The sequence below is a fragment of the Gambusia affinis genome, linkage group LG14 (genome assembly GCF_019740435.1).
Source record: "Gambusia affinis linkage group LG14, SWU_Gaff_1.0, whole genome shotgun sequence".
Lineage (NCBI taxonomy): Eukaryota > Metazoa > Chordata > Actinopteri > Cyprinodontiformes > Poeciliidae > Gambusia > Gambusia affinis.
This window is the reverse complement of record NC_057881.1, coordinates 4,361,584-4,387,163: the sequence shown is the minus strand read 5'-3', so window position 1 is coordinate 4,387,163 and position 25,580 is coordinate 4,361,584. Positions and strand designations below refer to the sequence as shown.

The 25,580-nt window shown below is 36.5% G+C and overlaps 2 pseudogenes and 8 gene segments (V, D, J or C); 7 read left to right on the top strand and 3 right to left on the bottom strand.

Annotated features, from left to right (window-relative positions):
• The first annotated feature begins 169 nt into the window (after positions 1–169).
• Positions 170–674, top strand: LOC122844051. The segment is given in 2 exon segments: positions 170–250; positions 358–674. Coding segments are annotated over 2 exon segments (369 nt in total).
• Positions 675–1,616: 942 nt separating this feature from the next.
• On the top strand, positions 1,617–2,079 carry LOC122844118 (annotated as a pseudogene).
• A 678-nt stretch (positions 2,080–2,757) lies between these two features.
• LOC122844050 lies at positions 2,758–5,227 on the bottom strand. The segment is given in 3 exon segments: positions 2,758–3,228; positions 4,383–4,530; positions 5,141–5,227. Coding segments are annotated over 3 exon segments (564 nt in total).
• Positions 5,228–5,434: 207 nt separating this feature from the next.
• LOC122844116 lies at positions 5,435–6,778 on the top strand. The segment is given in 2 exon segments: positions 5,435–5,532; positions 5,678–6,778. Coding segments are annotated over 2 exon segments (360 nt in total).
• A 1,475-nt stretch (positions 6,779–8,253) lies between these two features.
• Positions 8,254–9,006, top strand: LOC122844109. The segment is given in 2 exon segments: positions 8,254–8,440; positions 8,548–9,006. Coding segments are annotated over 2 exon segments (384 nt in total).
• A 3,138-nt stretch (positions 9,007–12,144) lies between these two features.
• LOC122844048 lies at positions 12,145–13,850 on the bottom strand. The segment is given in 3 exon segments: positions 12,145–12,607; positions 13,558–13,669; positions 13,794–13,850. Coding segments are annotated over 3 exon segments (498 nt in total).
• Positions 13,851–14,509: 659 nt separating this feature from the next.
• Positions 14,510–15,226, top strand: LOC122844114. The segment is given in 2 exon segments: positions 14,510–14,712; positions 14,813–15,226. Coding segments are annotated over 2 exon segments (374 nt in total).
• A 1,360-nt stretch (positions 15,227–16,586) lies between these two features.
• LOC122844117 lies at positions 16,587–17,083 on the top strand. The segment is given in 2 exon segments: positions 16,587–16,681; positions 16,776–17,083. Coding segments are annotated over 2 exon segments (360 nt in total).
• Positions 17,084–17,849: 766 nt separating this feature from the next.
• On the top strand, positions 17,850–21,217 carry LOC122844047 (annotated as a pseudogene).
• A 308-nt stretch (positions 21,218–21,525) lies between these two features.
• LOC122844046 lies at positions 21,526–24,185 on the bottom strand. The segment is given in 3 exon segments: positions 21,526–21,983; positions 22,978–23,029; positions 24,099–24,185. Coding segments are annotated over 3 exon segments (462 nt in total).
• Between the last annotated feature and the right edge of the window lie 1,395 nt (positions 24,186–25,580).

Sequence of the window (25,580 nt, the reverse complement as noted above, 5' to 3'; positions counted from 1 at the left end):
CTTATCCATCTCCTTATGAAACATGTTGCTTCACAAAGAAATCACACTGATCACTGAGCATTTCCATAGACACTTTGCATCAGCAGCTCCATGCTCCAGTGCTCTGGGAGAGTTTATAGTCCTGACAGTTGAACACTGGATGACTGACAGCTGTCCTTCATCACAACAGAAGACACAGGAATCCTCCTCATCAAAAACATGACTTTGATCTGCGTCCTCATCTGGACTCTCCTCTGCTGCTGCTTCACAGGTAAAGTCCAGAGAATCCAACTCTTCTCCTCTATGAACATCTGTCCCTCTGAAATGAAGCCGACTAAACCATGAAGCTGCTGCATGTCTTTGTCTCTGTGTCCACAGAGGTCAGAGGTCAGGTCACAGTGACTCAACAGCCTGTAGCAGTGAGAGCTGATCTGGGAGGATCTGTCACCATCAACTGTAGAACCAGTCAGAATGTTTATAGCTCTGACCGTTTAGCCTGGTACCAACAGAAAAATGGACAAACTCCTAAGCTGCTCATTTATTTTTCTAGCACTAAAGCATCAGGGACTCCAAGTCGTTTTTCAGGCAGTGGATCAAACTCTGACTTCACTATGACCATCAGTGGAGTTCAGGCTGAAGATGCTGCAGTTTACTACTGTCAAAGTTACCACAGCGGCGGAGTGTTCACACAGTGAAAAACAGTCATACAAAAACCTCCCTCAGTCAAACTGAACAGAAACTATGTTGTTGCAGCTTCAGCTGCTGCAGAAACTGATAGAGTTTACTGAAATCATCCACATGGATACACACAAAATTCCGTGAAGGTGTTTTAAAATATACGTGTAAAATGTACAGCATCACTCTAATTTGAATGATATAAAGCTTATTTGATTGACAAAAGATGGGATAACTTTAAAAAAAACAACTTTTAATTTGTTGAAGAAATGGATAGTAGTAAGAAAGAGAACCGTCTCTAAAGCATTTTAAAATATCACGCAGGTTACTTTAGTTTGTATTAGTTCCATGTTTAGCACTAATGTTATAATTAATTGATCAATTAGAATCATGTAACATAAATCATAAAATGTATAATTTGACAAATCCTAAAATTATTTGTAGTTGTTGTTGGAAGAGCAACAGTCACAATGTAAAGAAAGAAAAAAACAACTAGATTTTCACACAAACTGATTGCAGACCCTAAATGAATAAAATGATCTGAATGTTTATGTCAACAGGTTAACTTCAATGAGAGTTTAGGAAAATGTGTTTGATTATTGAGCTTTAGCTTCAAGATTTTGCTTTGTTGTTTGTGGAGGAGAATATCTAACATGCTTCAAATAAAAACATCAGAATGTTGTAATAATATAATAAAAAGTTTTAGGATGAAGCATATCAGAAATACAAATAGAGGAAATGAAGAAAGCTCTTTACCCCAGAATATTTGCTTCCACTATTTTAATTTATCACAACTGTCTGAGCAGTGAGGAGGAAACCTGATGACATGTAGAGCTGAGCTCCATGTGACTGACTGTGTGTGTTTGCATATGTGTCCTGCCTCTCTGCTCCAGCTGTTAAGAGGTCAGAGTTGATCAGTGGCTGTCCAGACCTTTCAGAACCACTGACACACCAGCAGCACAATGATGATGTAATTGACTCTACTGCTGACCATCCTGGGGCTCCTGGTTCAGGGTGAGACTCTCTGCTGTAGCATCACATATACAGTGAAACCGGTTCCTATAAATGTTAATCTTATTTTGCGATAAATGTGTGTTTGTTTCATGTTGTAAAGGTTCTTCAGGAGACATCATCTTGACTCAGACTCCTGGAGCTCAGTCTGGTGTTCAGGGACAAACCGTCTCCATCAGGTGTAAATCTGACAGACTGATAGGTGATGACATCAACTGGTATCTTCAGAAACCTGGAGAAGTTCCCAAACTTTTGATTGTGGATACCACATATCGTCAGCCTGGAGTTCCTGAACGTTTTCGTGCAAAAGCAGAACAGACTGACTTCACTTTAACCATCAGTGGAGTTCAGGCTGAGGATGCAGGAGTTTACTATTGTCAGCAACGAAACAGCTTCCCACTCACACAGTGATACAAGGCCATACAAAAACCTCAGGGAGAAAGAGGAACTGATCTGACTCAAAATGGTACAGAGCAAAAAAACATTTTTAATAAACTAAATTCAAATTATTTTCTATTAATTAATTATGAGAGCAATACAGTTCCTGTCTGGAAGCTTTATTGAATTCAAGTTTTAATTAAAATTTTGCACTGAACAGTTTCAACATAACAGGAACTGAATTAAGTCAACAGAAATTTATTCTAGAACTCTTTTCAACAAATGTGATACAAAGATCTCCATCAAGACATTGTAATAATACTGAGCAAAGATTTCAGAATATAAAAAAAAAAATAAATGTAAATGCTACATTTATTTTCATAAGTATTCAACAAGGATTTGGCTCATCTTCCATTATCTAAATGAAATCTTATTGATTTAAACATTTTCACTTGGTACTGAAGACTGCGAGATGAAACAATCAGTAAAGAGTTAAACCAGTTTGCTTAGATCACGTAATTTATTAGAAATTACATCTAAAATATATTTAGATGTAGTCATCTAAAATATATTTAGATGTAATTTCTAATAAATTATAATTATAATCAATTATAATAAACATCTATTAGAAATTTTACATCTAAAAATTACAACCATTTTTAGATGGTTGTAATTTCGAAGAAACAAATGACAATACAGTAAATGTTATTGTTTAAAGAAACCAGAGTTTATTAAAAAGAAAGAAACATTTTCAGAGACAAACTGGAGAAACATTTTGTTTTTACAGAGAGAAGACTAAGAGTAGTAATGTAATAAAACTGTTTAAAAAATGTTATAGCGAAGAAGAAGAATGAGCTCAGGACTGGGAACACTGGTTTCTCCTCAGTGTCTCTGTGACTGCAGACTGGGAGCCCTGGGAGGCCTCACAGGTCACAGAGCCCACCTTCCTCCACTGGTCTGCAGGGAGCCTCAGGGTGCTGCTCCAGCTGTAGAGGCCGTCATTCTGCTTCACTCCGTCGCTCTTGTTCTCCTCCCAGGTGGAGCTGCTGCTGCTGCCGTCCAGCTTCCAGGACAGAGTCCAGTCTGAGGGGAAGCCCTTGTTGGCCAGACACAGGAGGGTAACCTGCTGCTGCTGCAGCTCCACAATGGAGGGGGGCAACACTGTCAGGGTGGGGCGGGTATCACCTAGGAGACACCAATCAGGTTAGAGAACATAATTCATAGATGTTAATCAGCAGATACTGTCTCATGGTTACAGTTAGAGAGTGGTTTTCTAAAATAAGAAGTTTCTGCCAGATGTTTTCATGCTCCACTCATCACTCACTGACACATTGTTTCACTTCCCTTTAGGAGTCTTAGATCACCACAAAAAAGTCACCAACAAATTCAATTTTAAAAAATTCAATGTACTCTTAAATTAAATAAATAAATAAATAAATAAATAAATAAATAAATAAATAAATAAATAAATAAATAAATAAATAAATCTGTAGAATCAAATTTTTAAATGCAATTACACATTCATTATAATTGCAGCAAGCATTTGTGAATTCAATAGATTTGGTAGAAAGAGTTTAATTTGAAATACTAAACATAATAAACTTCAAGTTTTCTGTCTGAGTTGAACATTAGATTAAGACAGATTTAATTCCACCAATAAAAACAAGCTAGGTTTTTACTTGAGCTCATTTAGATTTTTCACACCAAATTATCAAACTGGTTTACAAATGGCAGAAAAACATTAAGATTAAAAAGTGATAACATTAACAAACATATCAAACCTCAATTTATTTCTGAAGAAACTTTATATATAATTTGAACATAAAATATTTCACTTCATATTGAAGTGAGATTCTATTTGTTTGATGTAAAAAAGTAATTAATGCACAGATATAATTTCCTGTTTCATAAAGAAATACAGAAATTTACTTTAAAGCATCCCAACATTATTTTTTAATTTAGTATTAAGCATGAAGTAAACTTACTTCCAAACTCCAGTCTGGTTCCTCCACCAAAAGTCCACCACAGTGATACAAACTCACTGAGGCGCCGTACAAAAACCTCTGACTACAGACACGGCTCTCTGACTTTATCTGACTAATATGAACTTACAAACCAAGATTAACTATTAAGTCAAACCAAATATTTTTTACTCCTTAGATCAGAACTGACTTGTTATACTGTGTTGTAATTTGGAATATTAATTATGACCTATCTGTATCTTGAAACTTATTCCGTAAAGAATTTTAAAAAATACATGTCTTCTAGAGTCAATCTGTCAAACAGACTTAAAACAATAAAAGAAGATCAGTAAAAAAGCAGTTTTATATTTTACTTACTTCCAAACTCCAGTCTGGTTCCTCCACCGAACGTGTACCACAGTGATACAAACTCATTGAGCCGTCGTACAAAAACCTCTGACTGTAGAGAGACACGGCTCTCTGAACACAAAACATGGAGAACTACAATTTCTAAGATTTTTAAAAGCTAAAAACATAAAGACTTAAAACTCATAATGAATTCTTGTTTCTCTGTTTACATTTCTGACATTTAGACTAGTTTTTTCTCAATGTTTTAAATGAGACTATGAACCAAAGAGCTTTCATCCAGTCAGAAAGAAGATTACTGGGCGAACCAGACACAACTTATACATCTGGAAATGGTTTTTAAGAAGTATCAAAATTATGTTAAAATGGCAGTTCTACAAGTTGAGGAGATTGGAAACAACTGTTAACATGACTAGAGCATTGTGACCAAGAGAGATCAGCTTCAGCAACAGCAATCCAAGATAAGAACATCATTCTATCTTTGAATCATGGAGGTGGAAGTGTTATGGATTGAGGTTGCTATGATGCAGCAGGAATTGGCCCCAGTGAACTCTACATTGTTAAAAGTGATGGATCAGAAGGTCAAGTTAAATGTACCCAAAAGGGATGATAGATATATACATATTTATTTCCATAAACTACTTGCAGATTTATTTAAAACCAGCTATGGTGTGTGTGAAATGTTTTTATAGCTCAGATATAACAGAAGTAATTGATAAATGTACTCTAAATTAATATTCTTGGTTCAAATTTGAAACTATGTATTTTACCTTTATAAGTTTATAACTGGTGTGTTTCTTCACTTGTCCGACAAGTTTGAATTGAAGCTGCTTATATGGCCTTAACTGGCTTATCATCTCTCTTTTTTTAATTTAGTACATATGTTCATGTATTTTTGTAGATTATTTCAAAAGTTAAAACCATCTGCAGTTCAGAGAACACGGCGATAGAGACCTAGGAGGTTAGAAGAGAACATGTAGAGCTGAGCTCCATGTGACTGACTGTGTGTGTTTGCATATGTGTCCTGCCTCTCTGCTCCAGCTGTTAAGAGGTCAGAGTTGATCAGTGGCTGTCCAGGCCTTTCAGAGCCACTGACACACCAGCAGCACAATGATGATGTCGCTGACTCTACTGCTGACCATCCTGGGGCTCCTGGTTCAGGGTGAGTCTCTCTGGGAGAAACGTTTTTTGGAATTCTTTTTTCTGTCAATGAAAAAGAATCAAATGAACCGTCCTTTACATGAGAATCCTGATAATATTTCTCTGATCTACATTTGTGACAGTATCTCTTTGTGTCATGTTTTCAGGTTCCTCAGCAGTCATCACCCTGACTCAGACTCCAGGATCACAGTCTGTTACTCCAGGACAGACTGTCTCCATTAACTGCAAAGCCAGTTCAGCTGTTGATGATGATTTGCACTGGTACCTTCAAAAACCTGGAGAAGCTCCAAAGCTCCTGATCTATGAAGCTACCAGACGTTGGACTGGAGTGTCTGATCGTTTCACTGGAAGTGGATATGATATTGATTTCACTCTGACCATCAGCAGAGTTCAGGCTGAAGATGCAGGAGTTTATTACTGTCAACATAGTGAGAACTTCCCGTTCACACAGTGATACAACGTCGTACAAAAACCTCACGGCTGCAGAGGAACTGATCCACAGCTGCACTGAAACACAAGTTGTACATATAGGGAATAAAAGAAGAGTTTAATACAATTTTTGTACTAAAATATGACTGTTGTTAGTTTTAGTTAGTGATGGGAAATTCGGCTCTTTCAGAGAACTAGCTCCAAACGAAGGTTTTTCAGCTTTTAATTTATTGTCATGTGCAGCCACATATTTTAACTCAACTTTTTGTTTGATGACTTCTTTTGTGTTCAGTGTTCCCTTTATGTGTAGCCTTACACTTGCTTAATTTTATGTGCTTGTTCTATGACGAAAGCAGATTTTCTTACTTTGTATAATAATTTTATCAACCTTTTCCTTTTTGAGCAAAACAGTGCAAAGAAATCCAAACCCATCAAAAATAAGTTATTATTATATCATATAATATATAATATTTTTTTAAATCCAGCCAGATGCTACTTTGCTTACAGGTGTCAGTGTCAGTATTTTTAATTCCATGAGTAAGAATTGAAAAAACACATTAGACAAGCCTGCTACTTTAACACACCTTTAAAGGTTTAAACACATAATATTTGAAGCAATATGAATGTTTGAAAAGGTATTCACTGGAAATATGACAAAAGATCATAAAGAAAGAACCCCCACCATAAGATAATTGCAACATGGTGATACTTTTAGGATTTATTTGAAGATTTCAGTAGTTAAATATCATAGAGTTGAGAAGATTAACATTTATGTTTTACAATAAATGTCAAAAGACCACAATTGTGACAAACATTTTGTATATATATATATATATATATATATATATATATATAATTCCCTTCTCACCCACCGCGGGTGGTGATTCTTCTTCCTCTTAGCTCGGGTCCTCTACCAGAGGCCTGGGAGCTTGAGGGTTCTGCGCAGTATCTTGGCTGTGCCTAGGACTGCACATTTCTGGACTGAGATGTCTGATGTTGTTCCTGGGATCTGTTGTAGCCACTGTTCCAGTTTGGGGGTGACTGCCCCGAGGGTCCCGATGACCACAGGCACCACTGTGGTCTTCACCTTCCAGGCCCTCTCCAGTTCCTCCCTTAGGCCCTGGTATTTCTCTAGTTTCTCATGCTCCTTTTTCCTGATGTTGCAGTCGCTTGGTATTGCCACATCCACCACAACGGCTTTCCTCTGTTGTTTATCCACCACGACTATGTCTGGTTGGTTCGCCCTCACCAGACATAGTGAGGTATCCTGTCAGCTATTGAGCTGACAGGATAGCTCAATAGATAAGTCAGCGGTTTTTCACCCGGTCGACCCGGGTACGAATCCAGGTCGAAACCGGAAAAAGGGCGCTATCCTGTCTGGGTCCTTAGGCAAGATCCTTCGAGCTACAGCCTACCTCATAACATGAGAGACACAAAGAATATATATATATATATATATATATATATATATATATATATATTAACTTCAAATATCAGAAAAAAGACATCAAATAAGGAGGAGAGTTTGATTCATGGCCTTAGATTATAATAACGTTTTTTCAAAAGAATGCTGTGTTCTTCAGAATAGCAGTTAGGTTTGCCAGAATAAATCCAATCACAGTGATACAAACTCACCGAAATACTTCAGAACTCTAAAGCGAGAGATTAACTTTTTTCTTATTTAGATACATCTATGATATGTGGGTTCACCAAACATGCAGATGTTAGATATAAGACTTTTGTGGGACTGTATATCAGAGGATGAAAATATTTTTCCATACAAGGATGTTCACTTGGCAAAAAATCCTTTAGACATTAAACTTTATGTAGTCACTGTGTTTAACTGTGTGTTATTTCCAATATCTACACCCATTTATCCTTGCAGGATAGCTGGGGACAGGGGCCTATCACCAGGTAAGATCTTTGATCAATTTTAAATTAAGGTAAAGATATTTTGCTCAAAACAATCAGTGCATAGAACATTGTGATGGAAAGACTTTAATCATCAAATAAAAAATGTATTTGTTCATCTGTTGTTTATATGATGTATAATCCCCCAAATGATTATTAGATATTAAAAAAGACAAAAGAAAAAGGATTACATAATTCATACAAAACAAGTATATATGCTGTAAAGTCAATATACTTTTCTCAAAAACAAACTGTTTCATAAATTGTGTTGAATATTAGGTGGGTAAAAAATTTACCACAGAAAAATTAAAATAAATATGCTGTTATTAAAATGAGTGTCACATAGTTCATAATCTCTACTGGAATCATTCAAAGTATTTCCATAGAGTCACTTTGCATCAGCAGCTCCATGCTCCAGTGCTCTGGGAGAGTTTATAGTCCTGACAGTTGAACACTGGATGACTGACAGCTGTCCTTCATCACAACTGAAGACACAGAAATCCTCCTCATCAAAAACATGACTTTGATCTGCGTCCTCATCTGGACTCTCCTCTGCTGCTGCTTCACAGGTAAAGTCCAGAGAATCCAACTCCTCTCCTCTATGAACATCTGTCCCTCTGAAATGAAGCCGACTAAACTATGAAGCCACTGCATGTTTTTGTCTCTGTGTCCACAGAGGTCAGAGGTCAGGTCACAGTAACTCAGCCTGTAGCAGTGAGAGCTGATCTGGGAGGATCTGCCACTATCAACTGTAGAACCAGTCAGAATGTTTATGTGGACAGCCATGGCCACCGTTTAGCCTGGTACCAACAGAAAGATGGACAAACTCCTAAGCTGCTCATTTATTTTTCTAGCACTAAAGCATCAGGGACTCCAAGTCGTTTCTCAGGCAGTGGATCAAACTCTGACTTCACTCTGACCATCAGTGGAGTTCAGGCTGAAGATGCTGCAGTTTATTACTGTCAGAGTCTTCATAATATTGGGAGTCAGTGGCCACACACACAGTGAAAAACAGTCGTACAAAAACCTTCCTCAATCAAACTGAACTGAAACTCAAGTTTCAGTTCATTGTCAGTGGCAGCTGGAAGCTGCAGTAAAGACAGATACAATTAAATGAAAACAAGTTGGAGTGTGCCCAAAGACTAGCTGAAAGCATTTGATCATCTGGCAGTGTGAGTTTGCCTGAGTGAGGCTGAAGAAGGGACAGGTGCAAGGAATAAAAGTAATGAGGAAAATGACATGGATTGGCTCTACCAGAGGTGTCAAACTCCAGTCCTCGAGGACTGCTGTCTTGCAACTTTTAGATGTGCCTCTGCTGCACCACAGCTGAATAACTAGGTTATTAGCAAGGCTCTGGAGAACTGATCTACACAACGAGGAGGTAATTAAGCCATTTCGTTCCAGTGTGTTTTACCTGTGGCACATCTAAAACCTGCAGGACACCAGCCCTTGAGGACTGGAGTTGGACATCTGTGCCTAAACAAACGACACAGAGCACCATGTGAACATCACAAAATGAAGATGGCTCAAGCCATATTAGTAAATCCACAGAGGAACAATTCTAAATAAATGGTGTGGTATCTATTTTTTAAGGTTCAATACTTATCTGTTCTTTAAAGTAAAATAATGTTAATCTTTATTTTAAAATAAATGTTTAAATATTGATGACCAATGTTTTTTAATTAGTGGAAATGAAAGAGATTTAATTATATGTAAATTAAAAATCTTAATTTTTCTCCATGATTGTAGGTTCATCAAATGGCTGAAGTCATTTGATAATTTATCAAACATGCATCACTGCATCAGTATTTGTTCTTAATTTTTCATTGTATTTTTTTGCTTTTTGTTACTAGATGTTGATCTTGAACACTTTAGGAACATCCTTTTAAGCCTAAAATAACTTTCACCAAAATATTTTAAACATAGTTAAATCACAAGAGCTCAATGAGAGGAATTTTATGGAGCTAGGACTTTAAATATCAGGAAAAAAAGATGTCAAAGTCCTGTAGTCTATTAACAGGAGACAAGGTTGTTTGATGAACTGAGACTCACAATGAATCCTTTATCAATTAATCAATCAATTTTATTTGTAAAGCACCCTTCATCCTAAAAGCAGCTCAAAGTGCTGTACAGATCAATAAAAACAAACAAAAACAATTACCCACCCCAACCCCACATGGAAAAACACACAACTGCATTAAAAATGCACAAACTAAGGTTCTCTTGCATACCGTTCCACAAATGGGGGCCATAATATTGGACAGAAGTCTCACCATAGGTGTGAGTTCTGACTCTGGGAACTGTTAAAAGTCTGGTGCAAGAGGACCTCAGTTTCCGCAAGGGTTCGTAAGGTGATAGCAGTTCTGCAAGTTAAGATGGTGCTAGACCATTAAAACATTTAAAAGAATCTCAAAATCAATCCTGAGATGTACTGGGAGCTAAGGCAATCAGATGTGTTTTAAAGTCACACATGATATTAAAACAGGTGTGATGTGAGCCTGCCTTCTGGTCTTGGATAGCAATCTAGCAGCAGAGTTTTGTGACAGCTAAAGGCTGTGCAGAAATCTGTTAGGGAGACCAGGCAGCAGGGCATTGTAATAGTCTATACGGCTGGAAATAAAAGCAAGCACAAGAGTCTCAGTATTAGCGAGGGAAAGGCTTTAGAAAATAAAATCCTGTTTTAACTATTTGTTTAATATGCGGAACAAAAGTGAGTTCAGAGTCAAGAAGAATGCCCAGGCTTCCATCTTGGTTTGAAAATGTAGTTTGTAATTTTTGAATTATAATTTCCTTCTGATCCTTACAGAGTAAAAGCCAGTTTTGTCAGCATACATTCAATCACAGTGATACAGACGCACTGAAATACAACAGAAATATTCTAATAGTAGAGAAGTACTGTCCTCTTATGTAGTTAGATTATATCTGAGATGTGGACTCATAAAAAAAACATATATTTTATTGGACAAGGTAGTCCACCTGAAAAACTATAATTTCCGTTAACATTTAAGTGTGTCTAGTCACTATGTTTAATTGTGTGTTCATGCACAGAAAACGTGTCACACAAGGAGCTTTAAAATCTATCCTGTCTGAACAAGCTTATCCTTCCAGGATCATGTAGGTGTGGTTCAGGTCACAATGACTGAACAGCCTGCAGCAATGAGTGCTGATCAGCTGTAAAACCAGTCAAAATATAAATAGCAACTATTTCTCCTGGTACCAACAGAAAGATGGACAAACTCCTAAAGTCTTCATTTATTATGCCAGCTCTCGAGCATCAGGGACTCCAAGACGTTTTTCATCCAGTGGATCAAACTCTGACTTCACTCTGATCATCAGTGAAGTTCAGGCTGAAGATGCTGCAATTTACTACTGTATGGGTGAATTCTACATCAACAGCAAGTATTCATTCACACAGTGAAAAACAGTCGTACAAAAACCTCAACAGAAACTGAACTTTCTGTTGCATCTTGGAGTTGCAGTTGGTTAACCAAACACAGAAAACACTTATGTGACAGATATTACATACAGATATAATACAGATCAGATATTTAGAAACAACTTCAAGTTTCTGTCAACAATGACTTTGTTCAGGAAAATTATGTGTTCTTATGATTTTAGGTATATTTACTGCATCAAACTTTGTTTTTATTTTATTAATGCATTCCATTTTCTTTGTTTACCTATATTTTTATAGGTGATGTTACTGAATCATAGCTAAAAATACTTTTTCTAGAACAGAAAAAGAAAAGAAAAAATGATTTAGTTTGGGAACACTTGCAAGAGTTGAAAAAAATAGTTTGCTTTTTTCCAAACACTGTTTGCTCTGCTGCTGTAAAACCATGAAATGTTCCTTTGAAGAAAACAAATTCTAAACAAGACAATCCTAAATATAAGATGTGTACAATAAACCCTCTCAGTTAGTTGACTCTTGATTCAGTCTTGAGGATTTTTTGCATACATTTGATCATATTTAATCTTTTGCCACAATTGCATTGTTTACAAATATTAAAATACATTAAAGGAATAATTTTATAGAGAAACAAATGAAAGAAAAGTAGGATGATGTTCTTTAATGCCTATGACAAGAGCATACTTCAGTACTATTACTAAAACATTAAATTATAAATGCTGTCCTTAAAACAATTCATGAAATTTGAGAATATTCATTGTAGATTAGATATTTTATTTTGAAAATGTCCAGTGCAAAGTAAAAATGTGTTAAAAAACATAATACTATTTTGCTACAAAGTAAAAAGTGAGAAAGTCAGACAACTATTTTTAGGAAGTTTTATTTAAACAATCATGTTGTAGAAGAACAAAAGAAATAAGAAAGAAAAAGGAGAGAAATACTTAAACAACAAAGACAGCAGTAGCAGAGAGAAACTAGTGATCTTCTAATGAATCAGCTCAGGACTGGAGACACTGGTTTTTCCTCAGCGTCTCTTTGACTGCAGACTGGGAGCCCTGGGAGGCCTCACAGGTCACAGAGCCCACCTTCCTCCACTGGTCTGCAGGGAGCCTCAGGGTGCTGCTCCAGCTATAGAGGCCGTCATTCTGCAGCACCACAGAGCTCTTGCTCTCCTCCCAGGTGAAGCTGGTTCTGCTGCCGTCCAGCTCCCAGGACAGAGTCCAGTCTGAGGGGAAGCCCTTGTTGGCCAGACACAGGAGGGTAACCTTCTCCTGCTGCAGCTCCTCATTGGAGGGGGGCAGCACTGTCAGGGTGGGGCGGGTATCACCTAGGAGACACCAATCAGGTTAGAGAACAGAAACTCCAGACATTTGAACTCTTGTACTGTGAGAGTTGATTATCTCCACAAAGACGTTTCTAACAGATGTTTTTCTGCTCTACCAGCCACTCAGCTCACATTCTGTTTCATTTCCTTTTCAAAAATCTGTCATGCATATCACCTCAAGAAGACAGATAATACTGTTTAGGCTGAAATATACCAGTAGTGAAATGTAGAATAAAAATATATATATTGTTTCCCTGATATTAAAAATGATAAAATCATAACAGTAAATGTTTTAGAAATTTCTTTCCATGAAATTAATCTGTTCAGAAGCTCTGATTAGTGTCAGATGTTTTCTCATGTCTCTTGTTTTAAACTTTGACATATGAGTTAATTAAATCAATAAGTCAAGGTATGCCAATGGATTGCAGATCATTATTCTCATAACTACCACTCTTAGAAATTATTTATTGATATTTTACTTCCAGTGGTGAATTATAATACAGCTTTTATAAATCACAGTAAAAGAAACTCATAAGAACACAGATTTCTACTTTCAACTGGGCACTAAATTATATTTAAAAAATCATCCAAACATACATCCAACCTGGTTCCTCCCTAATTGTCCACCTTATTAATACAAACTGGTCGAACTGCTGTACAGAAACAAACTTTGACTGTAAAGATAAAAACTTCTGACTTTTTCATACTAAACAAAATCTTCAAGCCCAGATTAGTGACTAAAATAATCCCAATTTATTCTAATATTACATTAAACATTAACATATATGATTGTATCTTATATTTGGTTTCTCTTTATGAAAGAAATGTTGGTTCAGTGCATTTATTTGCAATTAAAATACTAAAAACTTCCCAATTCATCCAATTTTCATTTATCAAAGTGAAATACCGAATATAGAAAATTACAATTTAAAAAAAAAAATGTTTTGGCTTACTTCCGACATGTAGTCTGGTTCCTCCACCGAACGTGTACCACAGTGATATAAACTCATTGAGGCGCCGTACAAAAACCTCTGACTGAAGAGACACGGCTCTGACAGTTTTAGACTAAACTAAACCTTATAACCAGAACATATAAAAAATATACATATTCTGAGCTTTATTTTCGAGTAACACGAAATATAAAAAATTGCTAAATGTTTATTAGAAAGTATTTTTAAATTTCACTTACTTCCAACCTCCAGTCTGGTTCCTCCACCAAAAGTCCACCACAGTGATACAAACTCATTGAGGCGCCGTACAAAAACCTCTGACTGTAGAGAGACACGGCTCACTCACTTTCCTGAAGACAATAAATCAAATCTGTTGCTTGTGTCAAATCTAGATCTGTCATAGAAACCAAAAATGCTTTAAAATAATTAAGATTTTTATTGAGAGAATATGAAACTATAAATATTGTTTTGAATATTTCCTTCAAAAAATTTAAGTGAAAAAATGCATTTCTTTTCTTACATGAAAGATTTATGATCAATTACATAAATAAATCAATCAGATGAATAAAATACATTGAAACTTAACAATAATCCAATTTTGAGTAATTATCTGTTGTTTTTTCCTTCCTTGTGCTCATTTAGCAACACAAAGTTTAAGTTTTGATGAAAAGCATGATCTTGATTTTCACTGATTATGGATTTTCATTTAAGCTGTTATTTCATAGTTGCTTAATTTTTTCTCAATTATTGAGAACTCCAGAATATTTTTTGAAAATAAACAGTTAACAAAAAGAAGTTAATGTGGGATACTATAATCAACAATTAGTTAAAAAACATAATTTTAAGAAAATTAAAATTTAAGAAAATTTTAATAATCTTTTCATGAAATTTTGCACAAATAATGTTCTGATTAACTGATCTGCTCCATCATATTGATCCTAGTCCTTTGTGGAGTCATTCAGAGCATTTCCATAGAGTCACTTTGCATCAGCAGCTCCATGCTCCAGTGCTCTGGGAGAGTTTATAGTCCTGACAGTTGAACACTGGATGACTGACAGCTGTCCTTCATCACAACTGAAGACACAGAAATCCTCCTCATCAAAAACATGACTTTGATCTGCATCCTCATCTGGACTCTCCTCTGCTGCTGCTTCACAGGTAAAGTCCAGAGAATCCAACTCCTCTCCTCTATGAACATCTGTCCCTCTGAAATGAAGCCGACTAAACCATGATGCTGCTTTGGTGTCTGTGTCCTCAGAGGTCAGAGGTCAGGCCACAGTGACTCAACAGCCTGCAGCAATGAGAGTTGATTTGGGAGGATCTATCACCATCAGATGTAAAACTAGTCAGAATATTTATAGCAACAATTTCTCCTGGTACGAACAGAATATGGACAAACTCCTAAGCTCCTCATTTATTATATCAGCTCTCAAGCATCAGGGACTCCAGGTCGTTTTACAGGCAGTGGATCAAACTCTGACTTCACTCTGACCATCAGTGAAGTTGAGGCTGAAGATGCTGCAGTTTATTACTGTATGGGTGAATTCTACATCAACAGCAAGTTTTCATTCACACAGTGAAAAACAGTCGTACAAAAACCTCCAACATTCAGACCCAACAGAAACTGAACTGTGTTGCATCTGGAAGTTCCAGTTGGTTAACCAAACACAGAAAACACTTTGGTTTTCCATTCAGACATTTAGAATAAACTTCAAGTTTCTGTCTACAATGAGTTTGCTGTAGATCATTATGGGTTCTTACAGTTTTAGGGTGTATTTAATGGATGATCAAACTCTGATTTTATTGATGTACCCCGATATTTTTTATATGTATTTTAATTTTATCAGATCGTTGCTGAAAACTGTTGCCAAAAGAAAAGATGTGCTTAGTTTGGGTTGAGTCACAAAAACCTCAATTTCCATTTTGTAAACACGTTATCATGCTACTGTTAAAGTCACAGGTTGTTTCTTTGAAGAAAGAAAAATCTAAGCAAAACAAATGCAACTGTATATGAACAAAACATTCAGATAGATGATTCTACGACATATTTTTTGCACAAATTTAGTCTTATCTCTACTTAAAATATTTAATGCTTTAATCATTAATGTTTGCAGGTAAATAATTCTCCAAAACATCAGGGCTTTCTAATACCTTACTAATACTGTAATACCAATAACTAACAGTTTTTGTAGATTTAACAAATCAGACCACAGAGCTCTTCCCCCTCCACCACCACTGCACTCTAATCCTGAAAGTTGATAATCCTGGATATTCCTCCTAAAAGCAGAACCACAACACAAACATGGAGCTCACTAATTCACAATATAACTTAAGTGTTATTTTAATTGTATTTTTCTCTTTTGGTACAACTTCAGACTTGACATGGCTGTAAATTATATTTAATAATGATTCATTTTTAACTTGCTCGTTTAGTGTTGTTTTATACAACAATATTTTATCTGTAGATCATTTGGCTGGTTCAAGGCTGAGTATATCGCTTATAAAGCCACCAAACATAATATTTTTGTCCTGGAGTGATAGTCAGCTACAATTTATTTTCTAAACTGCCTTTTATTTTCTAAGTCACTTTCATCCAAAACTTATCCTGTATTAATTATCTTCAAAATCTTGCTTCAATCATTAAAGTTGGTATTCTGTATTTTAAACAAAATCCAAAATACTTTTTGTCACATCACAAATTTTGATTAGGACTCAGCAATCTTGTTCTTCTGAGAAGAAACTACCTTGTTATTTATGATCCCGTCATCAAGCCAAACTAAATCACTGTTTTAAAAACTAAAAAAGAAAATGAAAACATATTTATAAGACTTTCATTCTTTATACATTCTCTGAAAAGCAGCACCTCCTTGTTGGAGCTCATTGTGGTTATTTTTTTTTTCAGATGCAAATCTTTGAGCATTTATCTGTATACTGGATCACAAATGAGCTCAGCTCCATGTGACTGACTGTGTGTGTTTGCATATGTGTCCTGCCTCTCTGCTCCAGCTGTTAAGAGGTCAGAGGTGATCAGTGTCTGTCCAGGCCTTTCAGAGCCACTGACACACCAGCAGCACAATGATGATGTCACTGACTCTACTGCTGACCATCCTGGGGCTCCTGGTTCAGGGTGAGACTCTCTGCTGGAAACTTTGTGTTATTATATGAACACTGAAATAAACTACATATGTCTGAATAACATCTTTTTTTTGTATATTTTCCAGGCTTCATGGCTGAAATCATCCTGACTCAGACTCCAGGATCTCAATCTGTTACTCTGGGACAGACTGTCTCCATCAGATGTAAAGCCAGTTCAGGTGTTTCATATGATTTACAGTGGTACATTCAAAAGCCCAGAGAAGCGCCTAAGATCCTAATTTACAATGCCAATTCACGCTGGTCTGGAGTTTCTGATCGTTTCAGTGGGAGTCAATCTGGAACTGATTTCACTCTGACCATCAGTAGAGTTCGGACTGAAGATGCAGGAGTTTATTACTGTCAGCAGGATAACAGCTTTCCATTCACACAGTGATACAACGTCGTACAAAAACCTCCCTCAGCGGCAGAGGAACTGATCCACAGCTGCACTGAAGTAAACGTCTTACTCAGAATATGGTTCCTAAACTGTCACATCACAATATGCATTGGTTTTCAATAAAGTTTATTTTCATTAGTAAAGTCTTAAGTAACTCACATGCCCAAAAACACTGCCTAAAATTTATTCTGATTGTGTTTTAAACAGATACTTTCAAGAAATTAACAACATAGTTTTCTAATTCACTGAGACAGAGACAAAAGAGTATTTTTATATGTTTTACATCATGAAAACTTTCAAGAATAAACTTCACATGAATCTGAGAAACATTTGAAATAAATTCAAATTTAGTTTAAAAATCCATTCAGGCTTCCAATCTGCACAGCTACTAATCCTAACAGGATCAGTAGGAGGGGCCGGTGACTCCTGGGATTTTAATGTGAGATATGGAGTTCACCCTGGACAGATCGCCAACCAATTGCAGAATGACCATATTATTAATGAAAAAATATATATCTCAGGAATATGTGTGCTTCTGAAAAGCACATATTGTTGGACATTTTAGAAATGATCCAGATCCCTTCAGGTTTTTATTTTTACACAAGTAGACAATAATGTTTCAAAACTGTAAAATACATAGTTGAATTTTTGCAAGTTCAATTGATTCAAAATCTACAAAATCAAAATGGATATTTTCTAATCCATCTCCTTATGAAACATGTTGCTTCACAAAGAAATCACACTGATCACTGAGCATTTCCATAGAGTCACTTTGCATCAGCAGCTCCATGCTCCAGTGCTCTGGGAGAGTTTATAGTCCTGACAGTTGAACACTGGATGACTGACAGCTGTCCTTCATCACAACAGAAGACACAGAAATCCTCCTCATCAAAAACATGACTTTGATCTGCGTCCTCATTTGGACTCTCCTCTGCTGCTGCTTCACAGGTAAAGTCCAGAGAATCCAACTCCTCTCCTCTATGAACATCTGTCCCTCTGAAATGAAGCTGACTAAACCATGAAGCTGCTGCATGTTTTTGTCTTTGTGTCCTCAGAGGTCAGAGGTCAGGTCACAGTGATTCAACCTGCAGCAGTGAGAGCTGATCTGGGAGGATCTGCCACCATCAACTGTAGAACCAGTCAAAATATAAATAGCAACTATTTAGCCTGGTACCAACAGAAAGATGGACAAACTCCTAAACTCCTCATCTATTATATCAGCACTAAAGCATCAGGGACTCCAAGTCGTTTTTCAGGCAGTGGATCAAACTCTGACTTCACTCTGACCATCAGTGGAGTTCAGGCTGAAGATGCTGCAGTTTACTACTGTCAGGGTGCTCACTACATAAACAACCTGTGGGTGTTCACACAGTGAAAAACAGTCATACAAAAACCTCCCTGAGTCAAACTGAACAGTTGCCGCTTCCAGTTGCTGCAGAAACTGATAGAGTTTATTGAAATCATCCACATGGATATATACAATTTTTCATGAAATTATTTTAAAATATACAAGTGAAATGTACAGCATCACTCTAATTTGAATGATATAAAGCTTATTTGGTTGACAAAAGATAGTATAACTTAAAAAAAAATAAACTTTTAATTTGATGAAGAAATGGATAGTAGTAAGAAACAGAACCTTCACTAAAGCATTTAAAATTATCACACAGGTTACTTTAGATTGTATTAGTTCCATGTTTAGCACAAATGTTATAATTAATTGATCAATTAGAATCACTTGACATAAATCATAAAATGTATAATTTGACTCAAATCCTAAGATTATTTGTAGTTGCTGTTGGAATAGCAACAGTCACAATGTAAAGAAAGAAAAAACAACTAGATTTTCACACAGTTTGCAGATCTTAAATGAATAAAATGATCTGAATATTGATGTCAACAGGTTAACTTCAACGAGAGTTTAAGAAAATGTTTTTGATTATTGAGATTTAGCTTCAAGATTTAGTTTTGTTGTTTGTGGAGGAGAAGATCTAATATTAAACATGATTCAAATAAAAACATCAGAATGTTGTAATAATATAATAGAAAACTGTAGGGATAAAACATATCAGAAATACAAATAGAGGAAATGAAGAAAGCTCTTTACACTAGAGTTTTTGCTTCCACTATTTTAATTTATCACAACTGTGTGAGCAGTGAGGAGGAAACTTGATGACATGTAGAGCTGAGCTCCATGTGACTGACTGTGTGTGTTTGCATATGTGTCCTGCCTCTCTGCTCCAGCTGTTAAGAGGTCAGAGTTGATCAGTGGCTGTTCAGACCATTCAGAGCCACTGACACACCAGCAGCACAATGATGATGTCACTGACTCTACTGATGACCATCCTGGGGCTCCTGGTTCAGGGTGAGACTCTCTGCTGTAAACTTTATGTGTGATAGAATTTATTCAAGTTCGATATTTATTCAGGAAGGTTTCTGTCTTTTTGTGTTTTCAGGATCTTCAGGACAAGTCACCATAACTCAGACTCCTGGATCTCAGTCTGTTGTTCCAGGACAGTCTGTCTCTATTCAATGTAAAGTCAGTCCAAGTACAAGTAGCTGTTTCAACTGGTACCTTCAGAAACCAGGAGAAGTTCCAAAACTCCTTACTGGATGCACAAGCACCCGTCATTCTGGAATCCCTGATCGTTTCAGTGGATCAAAGTCTGGGGATACTGACTTCACTCTGACCATCAGTGGAGTTCAGGCTGAAGATGCTGGAGTTTATTACTGTCAGAGCGTTCACTACATAAACAGCAAGTTGATGTTCACACAGTGAAAAACCATCGTACAAAAACCTCCCTCCGACAAATAAAACTAACAGGTTTGATATAGTTCACTGATCCCCCCTCACGCTCCCACACACACACTTTTTCTGATCTGTAGATCTTTTTTTATCATCTCCTTCCATGAGGAAACTGATTGTCTAGGCAATTTCCTCCTTGACTACAGAAGCAGCGTTGAGTTGACAGTGCTAAGGTTCAGCTGCCTTAAACCACCATCTTCCCATAAATACTCAGGGTTTACATCCACTCATTGCCAGATCATATGATTTCACTTCATACAAAAGCCTACCCCAGTCTGACTGAACAGAAACTCTGAAAAACTAGTTGGAAAATGAATAGATTTGTTTTTGCTTTTCACAGTATCCAAATGGAATCAAAATAGAAGTCAACTAAATAGAACGTGTCAGTTATCATACTGACATCTCTCACAGTATGATGAATTCAAACATGAATAAAACATTGAACATTCCCTGTTAATCACATTAAGTTTGCATTAAATATAAATGATACAAAACTGAGTGACAATTTTTACAAAAATATAATTCAAGAAATTGTTCATAAATAAATTACCCTGACATATTTAAGTAGGCTACACCTTCACTAAAGAGGTTTTGGATAAGTTTTTTGGATTTAGTTGCAGTTTTTGTCAAAGATTTTTCATTTTTAAAATTACATCAAAAAGATCCAAATTCCCTCAGTAAATCAGTCAGAGCATTTCCATAGAGTCACTTTGCATCAGCAGCTCCATGCTCCAGTGCTCTGGAAGAGTTTATAGTCCTGACAGTTGAACACTGGATGACTGACAGCTGTCCTTCATCACAACTGAAGACACAGAAATCCTCCTCATCAAAAACATGACTTTGATCTGCGTCCTCATCTGGACTCTCCTCTGTTGCTGATTCACAGGTAAAGTCCAGAGAATCCAACTCCTCTCCTCTATGAACATCTGTCCCTCTGAAACGAAGCAGACTAAACCATGAAGCTTCTACATGTTTTTGTCTCTGTGTCCTCAGAGGTCAGAGGTCAGGTCACAGTGACTCAACCTGCAGCAGTGAGAGCTGATCTGGGAGGATCTGCCACCATCAACTGTAGAACCAGTCAGAATGTTTATGTGGACAGCCATGGCCACTATTTAGCCTGGTACCAACAGAAAGATGGACAAACTCCTAAGCTCCTCATTTATCTTTCTAGCACTAAAGCATCAGGGACTCCAAGTCATTTTTCAGGCAGTGGATCAAACTCTGACTTCACTCTGACCATCAGTGGAGTTCAGGCTGAAGATGCTGCAGTTTATTACTGTAAGAGTCTTCATTACCCCAACAGCCAGTGGGTGTTCACACAGTGAAAAACAGTCGTACAAAAACCTCCCTCAGTCAAACTGAATAGAAACTGAACTTCAGTTGCACAGATTTGTCACATATGTAAATGTGAGTTACTGGAAAGAAAAGCTGTTGTAGAAAATACAAGTTGATATTGCATTTTCTACATCATATATTGTCATTCCTCATCCATATTCTATGCCCACTCTTCCAATCAGTCACACGTGAGCCTTTTTCCAAAGGTCCTAGGACAAGAGCTGGTTGGTGTCCAGTTAAACTATTGTCCATATTTCTTGTGAATAATGTGAATAAGTCAAACAAAAGATTTCAGAAGCCTTTGTGAAACATTTATTGCTGATAAAATTGAATCAGTCCAATTTAAAACAATATCAAGCACATTCAGAATGAAACAGAGAAGATGGTCATAAAAAAAAATTAAAGCAAAGATAAAATTAGCTACAGATTCAATTTAGAAGCACTGGTCTCTCTTCAGGGTCTCTGTTACAGCACACTGGGAGCCCTGGGAGGCCTCACAGGTCACAGAGCCCACCTTCCTCCACTGGTCTGCAGGGAGCCTCAGGGTGCTGCTCCAGCTGTAGAGGCCGTCATTCTGCAGCACCCCAGAGCTCTTGTTCTCCTCCCAGCTGCTGCTGCTGCTGCTGCCATCCAGCTTCCAGGACAGAGTCCAGTCTGAGGGGAAGCCCTTGTTGGCCAGACACATGAAGGTGGCTGTCCCTTGCTGCAGCTCCTCACTGGAGGGGGGCAGCACTGTCAGGGTGGGGCGGGTATCACCTAGGAGACAACACCGAGGTTAGAGGACAACGATCACAAAGCTGTCAATCATATAGGAAGCATCTAATGCTTAGACTCTAAGCAAATTGAATGTAACAGATCTTATACGCCAGGATGTTCCTCCCAGATGTTGTTTTGCTCCAACAGTCACTTAATGTTTCACTTCCTCTTCAAAATCTTCTCAGCTCCATCATCATGCTGTCTGACCCTAAATATTTAATTTATTCTTTAAAGTAAAAAATTTAATACATTTCTCTTGCAAACTCAAATATTTTTTAGCTTAATTTTGAACTGAAAATATAAAATTAAAACATACTCATAAAATTTAAAATTTTACTGATAATTGACAACATAAAGTGATTTGACTTGTCTGCATTTTTTTCAGTGTTTTCTGTCTTCATCTTATTAAAGATTTATAACAGGATAAAAGTTTGTTTTTGAAAAACAGATTTATTCTCAGTTATTTTATCAACTATGGACATAAAAAAATATTTGAAATATAATTTTAAATGGATTACAAATTCAGAGAAATCTTACACTACAAAATGAAGTCAAAGTACCAGCAAGTGTGGTAAAAAGCAAAACAGAAGCATTTTTAAAGAGCTTATGTAATTTTTGGTTTAGTTTTTAAATGTTGCAGACTTAGTTGGAAACAGAAATCTGGTTCCTCCACATACAAATTAAATGGGTCGCAGTAGAAAAAATTCTGACTATAGAAAAGTCACAACTCTGTGACATTTTCAATCTAAACAAAATCTGTAAGTCCAGATTAAACTATTACAATAACATTAATTAAATCACAGACTGATCACCATGTATTGTGGTCCATAATTTTTCTTTTAGATTTAAAAATACAAAATCGCCTTTGGGTTTTCTGTAAATATTTTTGTTATTTAATATAAAATTGCCAAATGTTTCACTTTCTACCTATTATTGAAAGGAAATAAAGGAAAACTGACAAAAGGATAACTAAGAAAATAAACTTTTGACTTACGTCCAACATCCAGTCTGGTTCCTCCACCGAACGTGTACCACAGTGATACAAACTAATTGAGCCATCGTACAAAAACCTCTGACTGTAGAGAGACACGGCTTTCTGACTCTGAACACAAACAACTCTGTGAAAAAAGGTGTTGGTTCATATCCATCACCTAAAAAATAAACATTAGCAGAAAACCAACATTTTCCTGAAATTGACCAGAACTTAATTCTCTTTTCATGAAAAGATTGAAACAACATTGTGGGAAGCCAAGACTCTCCTTTGGGAATAAATGTCTTCAAATAAAAGCCTGGGTAGCAACCATTATCAGCATTCGTATAACAAAACATATTCTTTGATTTCAAGAAATCCAAATTAGCGCATTCTGCAATAACTTTATTAGAGACAATTAACAATCAAACTTCTAGTGTAGTTTGAGATATGTTTAGGATATTTAACTTTGGTTTTGATCACTGGGTTTTCCCACATAAATCTGGTGTGCCTGGAACACAAGTAGGTACTAAAAAAAACTGTCTGGTAGCACAAAACCACTACAAGTGGAATATTCTTAATAGGAAGATTTCAATTCTCTTCTCGTATGAAAGTATCCAAAAGTAAAACATGAAGCCTCTCCTGAAATCCACTTTGCTCAATGATGAGTGATCTTTGAGAAAACTTCATAGATATACATGCAGACAGAAAACTGTATTGCTAATTCTTAAAAATGTTAAAAGTTTAGAGAAAGAAAACATCAAATTTATGTGACAAGAAAAGAATTAAGTAGCATGAAGACTAGCATGCATCCAAAAACTATATGGAAGGATTTACAAGATGATCTTAAATAAATTTTACATTTTTCATTATTATTGAACAAAACAACATGCTAATGAACCGCTTTGTGCATTAACAAAGATCTGTTGAGACTGTTAGTTATATTTAAATGAATCAACCATCATTACACTGATCCAAAGTCCCTGTTGGAGTCATTTTGAAAATTGTGAGTCACTTTGCATCAGCAGCTCCATGCTCCAGTGCTCTGGGAGAGTTTATAGTCCTGACAGTTGAACACTGGATGACTGACAGCTGTCCTTCATCACAACAGAAGACACAGAAATCCTCCTCATCAAAAACATGACTTTGATCTGCGTCCTCATCTGGACTCTCCTCTGCTGCTGCTTCACAGGTAAAGTCCAGAGAATCCAACTCCTCTCCTCTATGAACATCTGTCCTTCTGAAATGAAGCCGATTAAACCATGAAGCTGCTACATGTTTTTGTCTCTGTGTCCTCAGAGGTCAGAGGTCAGGTCATAGTAACTCAGCCTGCGGCAGTGAGAGCTGATCTGGGAGAATCCGTCACCATCAGATGTCAGACCAGTCAAAATGTTCATAAAGGATCCTTCCATGATCAATTCTGGTTTCAAAAGAAGGATGGAGAGCCTCCAAAATTAATTATCAAGTTTTCTGATCAGAGAGCATCTGGAGTTTCAGATCAATTTTCAGGCAGTGGATCATATTCTGACTTCACTTTAACAATAAGAGAAGTAAAGGCTGAAGATGCAGCAGTTTATTACTGTATGGGCACTTTTCCATCATCTGCCAGTTTCTACACACAGTGAAATATCGTCATACAAAAACCTTCAGTTGAGAGAACAGAAACTATGCAAATTGTCATTCCAGAAGACATGAAAAGGAAACCAGCCAAACAAAAAAGCCTCTAATGGCAGATTTAACAATAGGAGAATGTTAGTGAGAGAACCAACATATGAAGGGATTTCATGCAAACTCCATGTAAATGGGAACCCCAAACCAGGAGTTTAACTCAGGACCTTCTTGCTGCAAGGCAGCGGTGCAACCAATTGCCCCAAAACACAGCCTCTTTTCTTTTTCATGTTTTACAAAATCATCATAAGAAGGCATCTCAAACTGTTGGACAGTGGTTCCATGACCAACTGTTTCTATTTCAATCTATTTCTCAGTATGACACTATTATAAATTTATGGAATACTTTGGAAAGTTTTAAAACATGTAAAGGCAGAACGCAAAGAAAATGAATAATTACTAAACATGTGATGATTTGAGGTGTGAGGTGGTGAGGAAGATGAGATGAACCCAGTTATTTGCGTGAGAATGATGATTAAATGGTTAAATATACAAAAATCCAAAGTCCAAAATCCAGGCAGCACAGAATGAATGGAAGGATAAGGCTTAATATGGATAGAAACTGGAAAACAAGAGACATCGGACAGCAGACTTAACACGACTAGACAAGTCTACAAATTAGACATGACATATTCCACAATGATCCCACAAGGAAAAAGGAACTGATGGGATTAAATACACAGAAGGTAATCAGGGAACGAGACACAGCTGGGAACAATCAAGCTGGGACAACATGGAGAGTAAATGGACACAGAAACCTAAAATAAACACACAGAAAAACTCAAATCCTCAAACAAATAAAAAACATTGAAATTTTAAATATATTATAACAGAAATAAAATGAGTTGCAACAAAAGAGTATTTTTATATGTTTTACATCATGAAAACTTTCAAGAATAAACTTCACATGAATCTGAGAAACATTTGAAATAAATTCAGATTTAGTTTAACAATCCAGT